At 56.9% G+C, this 16,072-nt stretch overlaps 9 protein-coding genes across 9 annotated transcripts; 6 read left to right on the forward strand and 3 right to left on the reverse strand.

The window, feature by feature from the left end:
• Positions 1-206: 206 nt before the first annotated feature.
• On the forward strand, positions 207-1,126 carry MKK02DRAFT_16774 (folate-sensitive fragile site protein Fra10Ac1-domain-containing protein; the record flags this gene model as incomplete). Its single annotated transcript, XM_053085685.1, has 3 exons — positions 207-463; positions 511-604; positions 665-1,126. 3 exons carry the CDS (start codon positions 207-209, stop codon positions 1,124-1,126), a joined length of 813 nt encoding a protein of 270 aa, XP_052944229.1.
• Positions 1,127-1,245: 119 nt separating this feature from the next.
• On the reverse strand, positions 1,246-2,968 carry MKK02DRAFT_37984 (uncharacterized protein; the record flags this gene model as incomplete). The annotated part of the gene is made up of 7 exons (XM_053089871.1): positions 1,246-1,527; positions 1,577-1,711; positions 1,755-2,480; positions 2,525-2,647; positions 2,690-2,768; positions 2,824-2,902; positions 2,947-2,968. 7 exons carry the CDS (start codon positions 2,966-2,968, stop codon positions 1,246-1,248), a joined length of 1,446 nt encoding a protein of 481 aa, XP_052944230.1.
• A 199-nt stretch (positions 2,969-3,167) lies between these two features.
• MKK02DRAFT_37985 (uncharacterized protein) lies at positions 3,168-4,674 on the forward strand (the record flags this gene model as incomplete). The annotated part of the gene is made up of 5 exons (XM_053089872.1): positions 3,168-3,197; positions 3,245-3,301; positions 3,372-3,489; positions 3,553-4,100; positions 4,144-4,674. The coding sequence occupies 5 exons, from the start codon at positions 3,168-3,170 to the stop codon at positions 4,672-4,674; spliced, it is 1,284 nt and encodes a 427-aa protein (XP_052944231.1).
• A 300-nt stretch (positions 4,675-4,974) lies between these two features.
• MKK02DRAFT_37986 (S-adenosyl-L-methionine-dependent methyltransferase) lies at positions 4,975-6,670 on the reverse strand (the record flags this gene model as incomplete). The annotated part of the gene is made up of 8 exons (XM_053089873.1): positions 4,975-5,270; positions 5,315-5,420; positions 5,469-5,718; positions 5,811-5,824; positions 5,872-5,936; positions 5,995-6,157; positions 6,202-6,453; positions 6,497-6,670. The coding sequence occupies 8 exons, from the start codon at positions 6,668-6,670 to the stop codon at positions 4,975-4,977; spliced, it is 1,320 nt and encodes a 439-aa protein (XP_052944232.1).
• Positions 6,671-6,908: 238 nt separating this feature from the next.
• On the forward strand, positions 6,909-9,159 carry MKK02DRAFT_16797 (exonuclease; the record flags this gene model as incomplete). Its single annotated transcript, XM_053085691.1, has 9 exons — positions 6,909-7,286; positions 7,462-7,507; positions 7,562-7,593; positions 7,639-8,323; positions 8,358-8,454; positions 8,502-8,627; positions 8,705-8,765; positions 8,926-8,975; positions 9,030-9,159. The coding sequence occupies 9 exons, from the start codon at positions 6,909-6,911 to the stop codon at positions 9,157-9,159; spliced, it is 1,605 nt and encodes a 534-aa protein (XP_052944233.1).
• Positions 9,160-9,397: 238 nt separating this feature from the next.
• On the forward strand, positions 9,398-10,626 carry MKK02DRAFT_37988 (uncharacterized protein; the record flags this gene model as incomplete). Its single annotated transcript, XM_053089874.1, has 5 exons — positions 9,398-9,683; positions 9,732-9,844; positions 9,893-9,998; positions 10,036-10,457; positions 10,507-10,626. 5 exons carry the CDS (start codon positions 9,398-9,400, stop codon positions 10,624-10,626), a joined length of 1,047 nt encoding a protein of 348 aa, XP_052944234.1.
• A 286-nt stretch (positions 10,627-10,912) lies between these two features.
• On the reverse strand, positions 10,913-11,782 carry MKK02DRAFT_37989 (putative riboflavin kinase; the record flags this gene model as incomplete). The annotated part of the gene is made up of 4 exons (XM_053089875.1): positions 10,913-11,043; positions 11,087-11,189; positions 11,233-11,558; positions 11,605-11,782. The coding sequence occupies 4 exons, from the start codon at positions 11,780-11,782 to the stop codon at positions 10,913-10,915; spliced, it is 738 nt and encodes a 245-aa protein (XP_052944235.1).
• Positions 11,783-12,019: 237 nt separating this feature from the next.
• MKK02DRAFT_16941 (uncharacterized protein) lies at positions 12,020-13,144 on the forward strand (the record flags this gene model as incomplete). Its single annotated transcript, XM_053085708.1, has 3 exons — positions 12,020-12,358; positions 12,405-12,784; positions 12,832-13,144. 3 exons carry the CDS (start codon positions 12,020-12,022, stop codon positions 13,142-13,144), a joined length of 1,032 nt encoding a protein of 343 aa, XP_052944236.1.
• A 1,146-nt stretch (positions 13,145-14,290) lies between these two features.
• On the forward strand, positions 14,291-15,842 carry MKK02DRAFT_37991 (uncharacterized protein; the record flags this gene model as incomplete). Its single annotated transcript, XM_053089876.1, has 3 exons — positions 14,291-14,513; positions 14,558-15,456; positions 15,504-15,842. 3 exons carry the CDS (start codon positions 14,291-14,293, stop codon positions 15,840-15,842), a joined length of 1,461 nt encoding a protein of 486 aa, XP_052944237.1.
• Positions 15,843-16,072: the final 230 nt, after the last annotated feature.

Here is a 16,072-nt window from a genome sequence, read left to right on the forward strand (position 1 = left end):
GTCAGATGGGTGTCAGCGAGGCTTGTCGATGGACGGATGATGGTCACAAAGGCTGGTTCAATTTTGCACTGAAAAAACGCTAGCGTGACCGATGTACGTAATTTGCCACCCAACCTCGAATTCATCACCGCGACCAGCTCGCTCCTTCAGTGCTGTCCACCATTGATCTTCATGGCTAATCCACCTCCATATCTAAGAGCTTCAAGATGAGCTGGAAACGCTCCGGGACGCTCGTATCTGGCCCTCCGACCCTATCAGGTCATCGGAACGGAGACGCGGGCTCTTCGGCCGGGCCCAGCTCCGGCTCGTCCGCTCGTCTCGTCGACCGGCTGCGGCCGAACAACGGGGGCATGAACGTCTTCCAGCGGGAGCGACAGGTCGTTGCTCGGTATGGCGATGCGTATGCCGACGGAGGCGGAGGAGAGAAGAGGACAGAGTGGGATGTACTGAAGGAGAATCATTGGTGAGTTGCTAAAGTAGGCCGAGTCTGCGTCGAATCTGACTTGGCAGCTTCATCCGTGACGACGAGACCGCCGGGGACGTCTCATGGGAAGAGCGCCTTGCGAGAGCGTACGAGTCCAAGCTGTTCAAAGAATTCGCCCTGGTACGTTTATGCCTGCTACGGAGGCTGTAACGCGGCTGATACACTCAGATAGACCTGAAGCACTACAAATCAAAACGGCTTGCTTTACGCTGGAGGACCGCCCCTGAAGTCGTCGAGGGTATCGGAGAAGACACATGCGGCTCATTACGATGTCGCCACCACCGTCCAGCTGCGTCCAGGGAGGATTGCTCAGACGACGAATCTGACGAGCGAGATCGGAGCCGGGACGGACGGAAACGGCGGCGAAAAGAGCGACCACCGCCGAGTCTGCGAGCTTTCGAGCTGCCGTTCGCGTATGAGGAGGCGGGGGAGAGAAGGGAGGCGTTGGTGAAGGTCAGGCTGTGTGGGCGGTGTGAGGGGAAGTTGAGGTACAAGCCGCAGCCAGAGGGGGTTGAAGGGGACAGCGAGGAGGATGTTGGGAGACGGGACCGAAGAAGAGACAGGGAGAAAGAGGACAGGCGGGCTCAGTCAAGATCCAGATCACCTCGACGAGAATCAAGGGATCGCCGTCGGGAAAGATAGAAGCGCATTGTAGCCCTATGAGAGTATGTCGCCCTCCAGATTGGATCTATACACTATATAACATGTCATGATATGGACTGCCAACATCGTTCTCGTGCTATACTACAGGTGTATACAATTCAGTCGTCGATATCGTCGATGTCTTCCTGAGCGTAGTAGTGTTGGCCGTCTTGATGAGGGTCGTAGAATTGCTGTGATGCGGCCGGGTGCAAGTGGGTGAGGGACGAGTCGTATTGATGAGCGGTGCGGACGGGGTCGTGACCGTAGCTGGCATTACTCGGGCCGGGGGCTTGAAGGTGCTGGTATGCTTGATAATAAGGCGCAGTGCCTTCGTAAGGAGGTGACGGGTAGGGCTGTTGGCGCTGGTGGCGGTAATGGTCGACAGCGACTATGCGATGGCACTAGAAGTCAGATGTGCACCCAGAACTTTTCACCAGTAAATAAACTTACGAGGCGGATAGTGTCCTCATCCAGCTCCCCACTCTCCATCCAATCCAGTAGCTCCTGATCGGTCGCCCCCGTGAGATGCCCCAGCCCGCCGTGCGCTGGGGCACCGTCCCAGATCGCCTGGAGCTCGGCCGAAACCTAGCCGTCAGCTCCGTCAAAGTCTAGCCAGCCCGTCACTCACATCTCCTCCATCCCCAAACTCCTCCTCATCCGCTTGAATCCTCGCCGCCTCGATCCTCTCCTCAATGTCCGTCATCATCGGCTGGTACTGCATGTTCAATGCCTCAATCTCCTCGAAGCCGCTACCGAAAGCGAGGTCGCAGATGTCCATGAGAGTACCGCGCTCGAGGGACAAAGTTGAAGCACCGACCGGCAAGGGAGGAGGAGTCGCAATGTCGACGAGAGGACTGCGAGGAAGAAGATCGACTCTCACTTGATCGATAGAAAAAGTTTCCGGTCGAGGATGCGGATCCGCGGATTGTGTGTCTTGAAGTGTTTCGGTCGCTCCGCTGCGCTGAGATTCGCTCTTCAATGCAGCTGGTGGGTCGGGCATCGGTAGAACGGGCGTTTGAGGAAGGACCGAAAGCTGAGGTTGAAGGGTTCCGCCCTGTACCTTGTCGCTTGATGAAGCTGACTCATTGATGGGACCGCTAGGCTCGGTGGGAGAATCGTCCGGAGCGGTCTCCTTCGCCTTCTTCGCGCTGGAGGGCGTCTCTTCCGGGAGCTTGCGCTTCTTCTTTGTCTCGACCGCCGGAGTAGGGTTGCTGCTTTGCGACTGTGACTGGGATTGCGATTGCGACTGCGACGCCGAAGAAGATGGCATGACGCAGAAGAAGGGACCGAGGAGTCGTACGGCATCTTGGACGGACGAGAATGACTGAAGACTGATCTGGAACCTCTCAGACAGCTATCGGGTCAGCTCAGTCGCAGGGACAGGCTATTCGCACTCACGCCGTTGTCCATATGCGGGGACGAGGGGTAGCGGAAGGACATCCTGTTAGTGGCATGCTGAAGCCGCGGCGCATGAGAGGCCTTCTTCTGGAGAGGCGTAAGCTTGTGAAAGACGGCGGTGATCTTAAGAGTCAGCTTCACTTGCTTCAGCTTGACATGACTTACGACCGGCTTTCCGCCCTTGTTCAACTGCAGCCTCAGCTTGTTGGCTGCGGTCGAGAGGCTCATCTCATAGCTACCATCACTACTTGGTCAGATATGCTGTATCTGAGGTATAATAAGGCAGGAAGAAGGCTTACAGGGGCTTCCACTTGATGGCCTTTGCGAGTGCGTTGGTGGGCGCCGCGACCTGCGAGATCACGAGACGCTCAGCGGGGACTATGGGTCAGCTTAATGTCACCTCAGGTGACACTCTAGCTCACAGGTAACCTCATCCACCGGCATATTGTAGCAAGCCTTGCTATTGCAGGATACGGGAAGGAACAAGTACAAACGCATGAGAGGATGGACCTTTTCGGGGCCGTCGAAAGTCAAAGCGCGACTTGTAGTTACGTCAGCAATTCAACCTGAAACACGTCGCGCGTTTGGACCATCTTCGCGCCTCTATTTGGCGTCGATCACATCCTCTCACATAGCTGAAGCGATGAGCAAGTACCACGGCCTACCCGACATAGTGAGCTGCGTGAGCTGGAATCGGAGCCCGGAGCTGACTCGAGGCAGGATACCGCGCCGGACGTGTTTGAAACGGCGGATGGGCCCGAGGCGTCCCTTCGGCAGGTAAGTTGCGATCAACCCAGCTGATTCCCCCTTGGGTCGTACAGTGCGACGTGTGTTGACGTAGCTCTAGTCTCAAGACGGCGCGAACGACGACGATGTACCGAGAGCAGTGTCAGAGGGTATCGATCAGTCAGCCCTCCCGGGTCGTCGTGGCGTGGAAAAGGCGTTTGGCCGAACGAGGAGAAAAGGTGAGTCTTGACCGGGGTAGTCTACTATGTAAGGTGTCTGACGGCAGATGCTTACATGCGTAGATGGGTCGTATCAGCTCGGCCTCCCACCTCTATCTCGCTCATCCAGCTCCTCGTCATCCGAAGGACCCTCGTCTTCCCGTCCCCGTGAAACGCCCGCTGCGCGTATACGCCGGCTCAAAGCGGAGCTCGAAGAGGTCGAGAAGGAGGTATCGGCCTCCGCAATCGAGAAATTCGCCGGGGAAGAAGAGGGCTCGGCATCAGGCGCCAGCACGAGCAAATTGCCGGCAAAGCGAAAGTCCGTGCTGCCACCTAGGAAGGGGATGGATCTGGTCGGCGAGCTGGCGGGACTGAGGAAGCGGCTCGAGGTGCTCGATCAGGAAGATGGAGGGAGTAAAGTGGAAGGAACGAGCTCTGGAGGTATAGAAGACCGGCTCAGGCGGTTGACGGTGGGCAAAGCTGCAGATGGAGGGGAAGCGGAAGAGTCTGGCGACGGTGTTGATGAGGTGAACGGACACGATGCTGGAGGCGGAGCGAGTGCGTCAGACCTGGACAAAAGGCTGGCCAGTCTGGAGGAGATGATCGGTACGAGTGGAGAAGGCTTGGATCAGGTATGTCTCCGGTAGTGTCTGCCCGGACCTCGCTGACTAGCAGTCGCCCGGTACACCCCTCCTGCCCTCCTTGTCCAAGCTGGACCACCTCCTCTCCGTCCTCTCCCATCCACGCCATCTCGACCTTATATCCCGCCGCCTGAAGCTCCTCCTCGTCGACCTAGACCGCGCCGCTGCGTCTTCTAGGCGGACACCTTCCTCTCACATACAAAATGCCGCCGCTCCTCCTTCCTCCCTCGCCCTATCGGCTCCGGAACATGCCCAGCTGCAGACCCTCTTCGCCCTTTTACCTCGGCTTGACCCGCTCCTCCCTATACTCCCCCCACTGATGGCGAGACTGCGGAGTCTGGCGGGCTTGCATACACAGGCAGGCAGGGTGGTGGAGGATCTGAAGAAGCTAGAAGGGGAGGGAGCGAGGAGAGGGGAGGAAGTCAAGGAGCTTAAGGCGGTGGTTCAGTGTGTGCAAGAAGGGGTGGAGGAGAGCGGCAGAAAGGCGCTGGGGAATTGGGCGGCGGTGGAGAAGCGGATGAAGGATCTCGAGGGAAGACTGGCGAGGTTGAATGGGGAATCTTGAGTGCCAAGTGGAGGACGAATCTGGATCATTCATCTTGGCTGCCAACGCTTTGTCATGTCTATACTAGCTGGATTGAGGTCTATCTCTCACTATATTCTGACCATCGGCCTTGGAATCCGCGCTAAGTCTACAAACAATATCTCTTCGTCAGACTTTCACTGTGAGGACACGCGCTGGACTTGTCCTGTCGATGCTGCGAGGCCTACCGAACGACGAAGTAAAAAGCGTGGGAAGTATATATACCGGAGGAACATGTGGATGCTGGCATATGGGCATCACCCGCCGATGTAGCATAACGCATCATCCTACAGGGATGTCAACGCCCGACTGGACATCTACAGGCTCCGACAACACCTCCGCCCGCGCAGGGAACGGATACACCTCCTCCTCTGCCTCGCCCGCAGCACCAAGCGGCTCAATTCCCATAACCTGGTATTCTGACCCCATTCCCGTCGAATCGATGAGCCGCTTTGCACCTTTCCTCATATCTTCTCTCCTCGCGTCATTCGGTGCTGAAGCGAGGAGGGATGTTAGGCGGGCTTGCAGACCCAGGGAAAGGAGGAATTGGGATTGAGGGATAGGGGATAGTGGTCGGGCTGGAGCGTGAGCTTGGCTGTCCTCGGCGGTAGAATGGACTTACCGACACCTTTGAGCGATTCTCGAAGGTACGCAAAGTCCACGTTGGCGGTTAAATCTGAAGATCCAGGTTCATCAAATACATCAACGATCTTGTGATCTCGGAACGCCTATGATCAGCTCATTCCTTTCGACATACTTGATATCTTTCTGCTCACCCTGAAGCTCTGCCCATATGCCCTATCTCCTCCATAATCCACTATGAGCCCCGCCCCGCCTCCACCGCCCTTTGCGCTGATGATCTCCCCAAGGCGCCGCGTGATCTTGAATGATTCTTGGGCTATTTCGATGCGGCTGCCTATGGGCAGCTTGGCAAAGCGGGGTGATGTGGCAGGGAGGACGGTGGATAGAGGTGTGGGTGTGCGGGAGATGGCCAGTCGGAGACCGGCATTCTTTGAGGTTGAAAGGCTGAAAACATCAGCTTCGGGGGTTTCGGGGTAGGGGAGAGGGCATGCCCTGGGGCATAGTGCGGATCCGAGTCGACCTGGACTTCTCTGTACCCGTCTTCCCGTTTCTATGGTATCAGCGGGGCTTCGTGGAATGGGCAAAGGCTAGACACACCTCGAAGAGGTTGATCGGCATAGCATCGAAGAACTCGTGCGCTACAACCATCGTGAACGCGTCCGCTGCGACGATCAGCTCTCACGCCTGAGGAAGGTCAGATCCCGATCGTCTGTAACTCACAGTCTTCGATCCCATCCACCATGTCGCTCCACTTCAGATCGATCCCCCTCCCATCTATTCTCGCCGCTAGCTTTTCACCCTGCAGCTTTTGCATCTTCAAGCTGTTCTCCACCAGATGCACCTCCTTGATCTTGTCCGCTATCGTCGGAAAGTTTAATAAGGTCTACTAATTTAGCAGCGTTCCTGCTTTGACCAGTAAACACTCACCCGTAAAACATCATCCATCAACGTCCCCCGCCCAGGACCAAGCTCTATGACCCGAACAGGTCCCTTCCCGCCTTTGGCCAGATACCGTGTAAGGAAGTAGACTCCCACCAGCTCTCCAAATATCTGACTTATTTCTGGAGATGTGATAAAATCACCCTGTCGTCCAAAGACATCTCCTTTCGAGTAGTAGCCCTCGGTAGGGTGCGAGAGGCAGAATTGCATATACCGCGAGATTGGTATCGGGCCTGTCGCCTGTAAATCAGTACAGAACAAGAAACCTGGAGAGATGACACACTCTGATGGAGTCTCGAATGATCTGGGCGAGCTTGCCGCCTGCGATAGTAGGCGAATCTGCGTAAGACCGGTTTTGTGGACGAGGACGGATCGAGGACGATGCCGCTCGACACCGCGTACGGCTCACCATCTCAAGGACCGTCCGTCTACTGCTCGATATTGATGTTCGCTGCATCTCGGTTGAGTCTGGAGCGGTCTGGTAGGCGATAACGGAGCGGTGACAGTGTGAGATGAATGGAAATTTGTTGGACCTTGATTTACTGGTGAGATCGCGAGGAATGTGGAGTTGGCAGTATGACGTAACGCACAACGCTCCGTGCGTCAAAACAAAGCTGAGCTGCTGCAGATGGAAAGATTCAACGTTGGATCAGCCACTTCTCTATACTCCGCCCTACTTTACGCTTACATACAGAATGTTCAAATCTCTGGGTCTACTACAGACCTCAAGATGTCCCGACGAGCCGTGTCTCCGGCCATACTGCTTCTTTGCGCATACGCAAGCTACGGCGGCGGCGGGACCTTCTCGACTTCCGGTCGGCGTTACTGGCAAGGGAGAGCCTGCTCTCAAGAAGAGGAAAGTGGATGATAAGAGCTCTGTCAAGCCACTCGAAGTGGAAATCAAATCTGGTGTCAGCAGGCTGAAGGGGGCGGAAGGGGTCCCCAAGGCTGCGACACCAGCTCGGGTGAGCGGGACGGAGGGAATTAAGAGCCCAGCGAAAGCGAGGGTGACAGGGGATGGCGTTGCTCCGTCGACTTCAGGAGCTCGGGTGTCAACTTCTACAAGGCCTGGAGTCGCTGCGAGGCCTCCCACGGCTATTGCATCAGCTTCATCGTCACGCTTACCAACTGTCACGGTGGGTCGAATCAGCCGGGACCTCGTCCGGCGAAGCTGACCTTTAGCCTCGGCCCGCTGCTGCAGCACGACCTCAGGTCAATGGCGCTCCTAGCATATCCAGAGATGCAAAGGATATGAAAATGTCCAAGCAGCCATATGCGGACCGACAGAAAGCTTGTGAGTATAGGCCCCACCGCGAATGGAACGTTTTGTTTAAGGCTGATGCATCAGTACAAACCCTATTCACCCAATACACCAAGCTCGTGAGCTTGATATTGCTCCTGATATCACAATCAGCTGACGCAAAGTACACCGGCATCTCCACTCTGGATCCGGATCTCGCTTCACGCTGCTCAATCGCTGAGGAGCTCGACATTTCCGCTTCCTCGACCGACCTCTCAGCATATAAGCGAGCCATCCACCACGCCGCCGTATCCGTCTCCCGCCGTGCCCCTCCAGACGCCCTCGCGCATCCGTCCGTCGGTACCGTTCGTGTCTCACGCGAGGCCACGCTGAAGGTCGAGAAAGAGGCAGCGTCCCGGCTCACGTTCGAGCGGTGCAAGCGGTACCTCCTTCCTGTCTCCGCTTTTCCCACCTGGCGGTACCCCGAGCCTAACGATCCTGCCCTAATACAAGGCGATACCGAGCCCGACGGACTCGGCAGTACTCAAAAGTGCGACCGATGCGGGGTGGACTTTGTGGTCTCGTCGGCGAACCTGAAGGAGAGGATGGGGGAATGCGTCTACCATTTCGGCAGGCTGTTGCCGGAGAAGAGAGACGGGAAGAAGATGTGGCTATACTCGTGCTGTCAGAAAGAAAGGGGGGCAGTGGGGTGTTACAAGGGGGTACATATCTTCAATGAGAGGGAAGACGATGTGAAGCTTGCAAGTCGGGTGGGGTTCAAGCTGGTCAAGGATCAGGTGGAGGAGAATAGGGCGTCCGGGAGGGTAGAGGCTTTTGCGGAGGTAGTGGGGATGGACTGCGAGATGATCTGTGAGTCAGCATGAGCGAGCAGGCCTGATGCTAGATACCACGGCAGGATATTCGCTAGCGCGGGCAACGATAGTCGACGAGAAGGGCGAAACGATCTTTGACGAGCTAGTCCGGCAGACTGCAACCATCTTGTATGTCTAAGCGCAGCATTTCTGTGTTGCAGAGCTGATCCCTGCAGAGATCTCAATACTCGCTTTTCCGGTATCACTCAGGACAACCTCGATGGGGCTGTGATGGACATCAAGGCGGTCCGCGCTGCCGCTTGCATGTTCATCGGACCGGAAACCATCATTGTCGGACATGGGTGAGTTCGATTTTTCTCACTTCTTTCCCCGGTTCGTAGGTAACGTCAAGTTGGCGAGTCTATACTGACAAAAACAGACTGGAGAACGACCTGAGGGCAATGCGGCTTCTGCACGACAAGGTAATCGATACAGCTGTTGTAAGTGTGATTGTTCTTTTCTGCGGATGGGTTCGTATCTTAAACCTCGACTGGCTCCGCTCAGGAACTCTCGCAAAGACAAACAATGAGCTACACCTCAAAGCTCAACTCGCTCCTTTCGGGGACTCCATTAGAGCCTTGCGAACGAGCTGACCCTCAGCTCATCCCTCATCATAAGGGCGCACCATTCCGTCGAGCACTCCGCGATCTGTAAGTCTCCACTTATGCAGTTGAGAGTTGAACGTTGACAGCTGACGCGAGCAGGGTCAAGGAAAAACTCGGCTACTTCATCCAACAACAGGCCACTTCCACGGGTCACAGCTCTGCCGAAGACGCCAAGGCGACTCTGGAGGTTTTGAAGTGGAAGGTGCGGGATGATGCCGCACATGAATAGCCTTCCCCTTTCCCTCCTCTTTTTCTCTCTCATAGGCTGGGCTGGGAAGGCTATGCATCACGCATAATCCCTCTCTGAGACACTTGAGTATCCCCCCGCCACGTCCGGCGGAGCCACATGGACGTAATGCCGGCTATCTCCGCCTCCACCTTGCTCTCCTTTGCTGCGCGTCGAATTAACGCATCTACTTCTTCTGAGCTTGATACATCATCCCACCCCTTACCCTTCTATATACGCCATGTCAGACAGAGGCCGCTCACGCTCGCCAAAACGGCTGACTCGGTCGCCATCAGCCGCCTCCCCAAAAAAGACTGGAAAGGACGCCGCCGAGTCGTCCAAAGTTCCCGACGATGTCGAAATGAAGCCTGCCGCAGGCTCTACGGAAGGCGCGGAGGCGGAAGAGAAGGCTTTCAAGGTCATCGTTGTCAGTGGATTGACGAAGAATGTGCACAAGGGGCACCTGGAGGAGATTTTTGGGGAGTACGGGAAGATTACGGGGCTGGATTTGCCTCTGTTCAAAGTCTGTACGTACTGCTCGCCAGTATTTTCATGTGCTCAGCTGATGTCTGCAGCTGGACTGAACCGTGGAAAAGCAGCTATCGAATTCGAGAAGTCAGCCGACGCCGAGATGGCGGTCAAGCATATGGAGGGTGGCCAGCTTGATGGCGCAGCTTTGACTGTACAAGTAAGCTAACCTGACTGCGGCGTATAACAGTCGAAGCTGACTAGGCAGATCTCCGAACACCCCCTTCCCGCGCCTCAGCCCGCCTCTCCCAATCCCGCACCCACAACCGGACGGAGACGATACTCCAATTCCCGCTCCCGCTCCCCCATCAACCGTCACCGGCGCTCGCCATCGTACTCACGCTCGCCCAGCCCCGGTCGGAAGCGAGGCGCAGGATACGGGCGGAAACGGTCCTACTCGCGGTCGAGATCACCTCCTCGTCGGTCCGGAGGTGGCGACAGGGGTGGATTTGGCGGACGCGATGTGTACATCCCTGGCGGAGCGCGAGGAGGGAGAGATAATGGGTATGGCGGGAGGGGAGGATACGGAGGAGGATACGGAGGACGAGGAGGACCCAGCGGGCCGGGCGGATACGGAAATAGGGGTCGTGGAGGATATGGGGGTGGTGCACCCGGACCTTCTGGCGGACGATACCGCTCCCGGTCGAGATCGCCCGCTCGGCGCCCTCGTTCCCCATACGGCCGGAGACGATCACCGTCATACTCTCGGTCCAGGTCCAGGTCGAGATCCCGCTCGCCGTCTCGGTCCCGATCGAGATCCCCTCGAAAAGGCCGTAAAGCATCCTACTCTCGCTCCCTCTCCCGTTCTCGGTCTCGCTCCAGGTCGAGATCGCCCCCTCGCAAGTCGAAAAAGAAGCGCAGTCCCAGTCGGAGCATATCGCGCTCGCGGTCGAGGAGCCCGGTGGCGAGGCGGAAGAGGAGTCCGTCCGCGAGCAGGAGTAGGAGTCCGGTCAGGCGGAAGAAGAGCGAGAGTGTGCGGAGCGTCAGTATGAGGAGTGTGACGAGGAGTAGGAGTCCGAGCCCGAAGAAGGAGAAGCCAAAAGCCTGACGGGCGGGGGTGGAGGTGGAGAGTGAGCGACCTAGGTAGACAGAAAATGTGCAAGTTCTCCTGATCATGTGTAGGATGCAACGTGCTTCGATCAAAAGAGTAGCTCGCTTCCGCACCCAGCTTCTATCCAGGACCATACCCCTCTTCCCGCCGCAACTATACCTGCAGGGCTTCGTGACATCACGACAGGTCCCACCTGTGGGCTGGTCCCCCCGTGAGCCTCGGGTCCAGCGCCAACTTGGCATAACTGGGCCGGGCCAGTGAGTTCAGCGCGACCTTGACGTCCGTCTGAATGTCCTGGACCAGAGCATCTGCTGATCAGCTTCACCTCTATACTCATTCGCCCGGACACACCTTTTGACGTATAGTCCAACTCTGGTCTTATGTATCCCAGTACCAGTACGGACATGTCGTGCCCGTAAAAGTCATGAGAGAAGGGGTGGATGATGTGGACCTCCTACATCGTCAGCACGAATTCTGCCAAATAGCGATGGACGTACCGCTGTGATCTTCTCATTCTTAAAGTACGGGTTCCAGCCCACGCTCATGACCATCGGCCATACCCTCCCATCCTCCTTATCCAACCTCTTCGGACTTGTTATATCCCCTTCCACACTATCGGGCGGGTATGGCGCCGTTGCCGCCGGCATTGACTGGATCGTCGATGCCGATAAGGGGGAGGAGTGGTGTGTATCCGATAAAGATGGGGTAGATGGGGCAGTAGCATGTGGGGTCGAGGTGGAAGGGAGGACGCGGGCAAAGCCATAGTAGATGCCTGTCATTTGGAGGTCGTTGAGGGGTGCGAGGGAGGAGTCGGGCAGGTTGGCTGGGTCGTCAGCAAAGCGCAGCCCTCCGGGAACGGCAAGATCTACCTGTTGGGATACCGAGGAAGCGAGCACCTCGCCCGAATCCTCTTGTGACGACGCCTTCGAGGAGCATGGGAAAAGGCTCCTCTGGTTGATCGCCGCCGACAATCATCGGTCTGTGCTCTCGGAAAGCAGGAGCCATCTCGGCTTGCGGGCGTGGAGGAGGGGATGTCGAGCTTGCCATCGTGCCGCCTTAACTCGTGGGTATACCTATCCGATTTTTGTTATTCTGTACGAGGTCTATAGGCTGCACCTGCTCTGTGGGCTTCGTTATGAGATTGTGTAGGCTTGTTGTAAGTCTGATGATGTATTGTTGCAAGAGCAAGATAGAAGATGGTTCGGTCATCGGCCAAGCAATTCAAGCGACAAAATAATGGCGCCGCTCGATCTACTGTCGACTGCATCCATCTATATCGCAACTATGAAGACCAGCCAGCTGCTCAGACAGCTCTCTACAGCAGCTCAACGAACGCTGGGAGAGCCTCATGTCCTAACCCGCCCATCAGCCTTCATTCGCCCTCTCAGCCCAAACGCTGTTGCCGGGCCAAGCCGGCCCTCGTCAATCGGGACAGACTTTCAGCTCTATCCCGACTTCTTTGGGGAAGAGGAATCCAGGCAACTCCTAGCAATGGCGCTATGGAAGCTGGATCGAGTGGACAGCACTCGGCGCAGAAGACGGAACAAGGGACTCTGGGAGGAGTCCGAGGCAGGTGGGGCGGGGTTGCAGTCGCTGTTCCATGGCGAGTATGGGTTTGAGGAGGTCAGTCCGCTCTTATGTCCTGTAGACTTCGCTGATAGATAGCTAGGGCCACTACGACTCGGTCATACATCAATATCGAGAGACGCTGCTTTCAAGTTTCCCGCCACCAGATAAGGCTTGGCCAGACCTCTCCGCGCTCATGAAGCGGATCTACGACCTCCTTCCTGTCAGCGAGCCCGGGGGATCGTACACTCAGACAGGAGCCGTCCGAGGCACGCATGAGCAAACTCCAAGAGGCACATCAACACACCTCCTCCATCTGGCTCCTCATGGTGCCATCCTGCCACATGTCGACAACCTGGAAGCTTCAGGCAGTGTCATCATCGGTACCTCTTTGGGCGCGGAGCGGATACTACGCTTGAAGGAGAAGGGCGGCGAGGAGGGTTGGGACATTCGACTACCGAGCGGGAGTCTCTATATCCAGCGGTGAGTCTAGGATCTCCGCCATCCCCAGAGAAGTGCTGACGGAACAGCGACACAGTACGATATCAATACGACCACTCAATCCTGCCATACGATGATACGGGGTCTGCTTGGCAGGGCAAGAAACTCGAGCCTGGCCATAGGATCAGTTTGATGGTCAGAGTGAGCTGGTCCCCGGGCTTGAGAGTATGTGTCCGATCTGATCACTTAGGACGCCCCTGCTCGGTCCGCCCAGCTATGAGAATGCTACTTCGAATGCTAGTCATGGAACACGGTACAGTGCTCTACCAGGGTACCGCCGCCTTGCGCCAAAGCGCTGACACTTCGCTCATGGTGCAAGTCAAAAGTGCATCCAATGCTTAAGATCAAAATCGCACTGACAATGCCTCGCGTAAGACCCTCGTCTGACCCAAACCTCATACACCGTGCAATCTGCTAAGCTTCCGACACCCCGATTGTGAGGCATAATGTGTACGTGTCGAACTTCCTCTTCACAGACCACTTCACCGCTCCGTCTGCGCCACACTGACCCTCGCGGCTGCGGTTCCAAGGCATCGACTGAGCGGCGCAGACAGGATTGCTGGCCTCCGAAACTCCGCCGTTGCAAGTGAGACTGATCTGGCGGTAGCTGTTCCCGCCTCGCTCCCAGTCCCGCACATTCTGCAGCGAGGTGGCGCTCAAGGGTCCCTCGAGGCCGTAGAAGCAAGTCCGGGCGAATTCGGTATTGGCACAGTCATGACTCACCAATCCAAGCTGGATCTGATCTTCGTTCTCCGGTGAGATTCGGGCAGACACAACACTGAAGCAACGAGGCGTGTGTGACTCATGCCTACAGTAATTGGAGGCCCGTGCAAGCTCCTTCACCCAGCACTCCAGCTGTGTGGGCTGCTTGCTGGTTTTCGCACAGTCTTAGCTACCTGACATGAGTAAGAGGACTGGAAATGTGCAGCGATCGAGTGAGTAAGCAGAGAGCAATAATAGGGGTGAGTTGTACGAAACCTGCGGCAATGGGGCGGCAAAACGCACGCAATCGTGGCGGGATTCCCTGTCGCACGAGCAAGATCTTGGGGGTCTGTGTCTGAGATCATCACAGCGTGAACTACTGCTAAGCGCTGTTGCGTTCCCGATCACAGGTGGTCATATTGCGCTCATGCGAGGTCGAAGGCGTGATCGTTGGACACAGCGATCGAGGGTCCCTCATGTTGACGCCCCGCTGAAAGGAGGATACTTTCAGGGCTACGCCGAGGGTGTGGGCATCCAGCGTAGGGCGCAAGGACAGTCCTGCTTTATCATGTATGCCATTGTGGGCCTACACCTGGCGTCTTCTTCTGATCCTTGGCAGCTTGTTGGTAGGCTGTCTGTGGGGGCTATAAATGATCCCTCCCGTAGATGAACTCCACATTCCTTGCTGTAGGTGGCTGAAAACTTTCACTTCCTCCCTTTGCATTTTAGCCCGGTCTCGATTCCTCGACACTCCTCGACTCCTCCTGTTGCCATCGCAGAATCAGGATGTCTACCCAAACTGATGCTGAAGCGACTGCGCCTCAGCTCGCTGCGGTATGTCGGCTCCCGGCCGAGCTCATCGGGCGCTTCGCGGCCTTATCGGGCGATGAGAAGACGGTTCGGGTGATGATGGGAACGTGTCGGAGGTGGAGGGAGGCGGCGGAGGCGGCTTTGCGGCCGCATCTGGCTTCAAAGACGGTCGTTGTCGAGCCACCCATGATGAAATCACGTGAGCTCGGCGCCTGTCCGCTCAAGAAGGTTCTGACGCTGCAGGCTTCACCAGCATCCGCGCCCTCGACGACAAGGCCGCTAAGACCCGCCTCTCTCAGCTCGATCAGACGTCCCAGCGCTTCGAGCGGCATCTCAAGGCGTACCCGCCGTCCTCGGAGCACCTGCGCAAACTCACCATTGAGGTCAACGACCAGACCGTGGACATCACCTGGCGGCAGCTAGATCGACTCATGAACCAGCTGGAGGAGCTCAACGTGCACGTCTTTGACGGCAGCTGGTCTGACATGGACGTGTGCGATCACGACGATATTGACACGGAGAATCCCGGGGATGGCGGCGACCTCTGGGATTGTGAAAAGTCCCTCGGCGGCGGATACTGGCCCTGCAACTACGGAACCAGCGTCCCCAACGCCCTTCGGAAACTCTCCCTCTCCGCGACTTCGCGCGTATTCCAACATCTTCAATCACTCTCGGAGTACATCAGCGAGTTGAGGGAACTCTCGCTCGGGACGCACTGGTCGGACGACGATGTCCACGCTACGTGGACCGGCCCCGGCACATATATCCCCAGCATGCCTCACTTGACACGCTTCACTCTAGTGGGCGGCTGGCAGACCATCCGCGATGCTGTGGCCATCCTCCCTCGCTTCCCTGCACTCCGCGAACTCATCATCTACTTCCCCGGCTACACCTTCCCCGGGCAACGCGCCAAATACAAAACCACATGGCCCGCGGTGATCGCTCGCTCGCTCTCCTACTACTACACCGCAACCAATCTCGCCCTCTACGGTCCTTTGGCCGCGTACATCTTGACCTCAGTCCAAGAGATCCAGCAAACTCCAAAATTCCAGCAAGCCCTATGCAGCGTCACCATGCTCTCCCTAGAAGCCGAGGTGGCGCAAGGTATGACTCATTGTTATCCTCTTCTCGACACTACTTGGGTGGGTCTCATCCGCTGGATGGTCTGGGACAGGGCTGACCACGACAGCTACACAAGAATCCCTCGCTTCCCGCTTTGCAACACATAACCTTCGTTCTTCCTTCAGCAAAACACCAAAACCGTCTCGCGGTCGGACCAGACGATACGCCGAGCGGAGAGGTCGAGGCCCCATCCCACATCTCCCAACGCAGGTTGCGGGCGCTGTTCAAGCGGTACGATACGCTTCGCCAGATCCAATGGGTGGTGGGATACCCAGATGACCCGTTCTCTGCCCGGGTTCCCGACGTCCAGCTGCAGCCAGGTGTGGCTCTCAGCGTAGACCGACCGGAGATAGGGGCAGATGGCAAGGAGGAGCCTCTTGTGTTCTTGCGAGCCGAGGGGGTCTGAGAGCAGGGCTGATAGGAGTCGCCAGCACGATGGGCATTGATTCGGTGGATTGAAGGAGGCAGATTGAGCGGGAAATTGTGCGGGCATGCTATCTCTGAGGGGCGGCACGACTGGGACGGAAGGCCGAACAACCAAAACTAGCGACGGGGAGAGGGCGAGATGCGGAATGGAGGTGGATGTAATAATGAAACTTCATTCCGACCTGATGAAACGTGCTCTCTGCCTATCCC

Source organism: Dioszegia hungarica (genome assembly GCF_025882075.1).
Source record: "Dioszegia hungarica strain PDD-24b-2 chromosome Unknown MKK02contig_15, whole genome shotgun sequence".
Taxonomy (NCBI): domain Eukaryota; kingdom Fungi; phylum Basidiomycota; class Tremellomycetes; order Tremellales; family Bulleribasidiaceae; genus Dioszegia; species Dioszegia hungarica.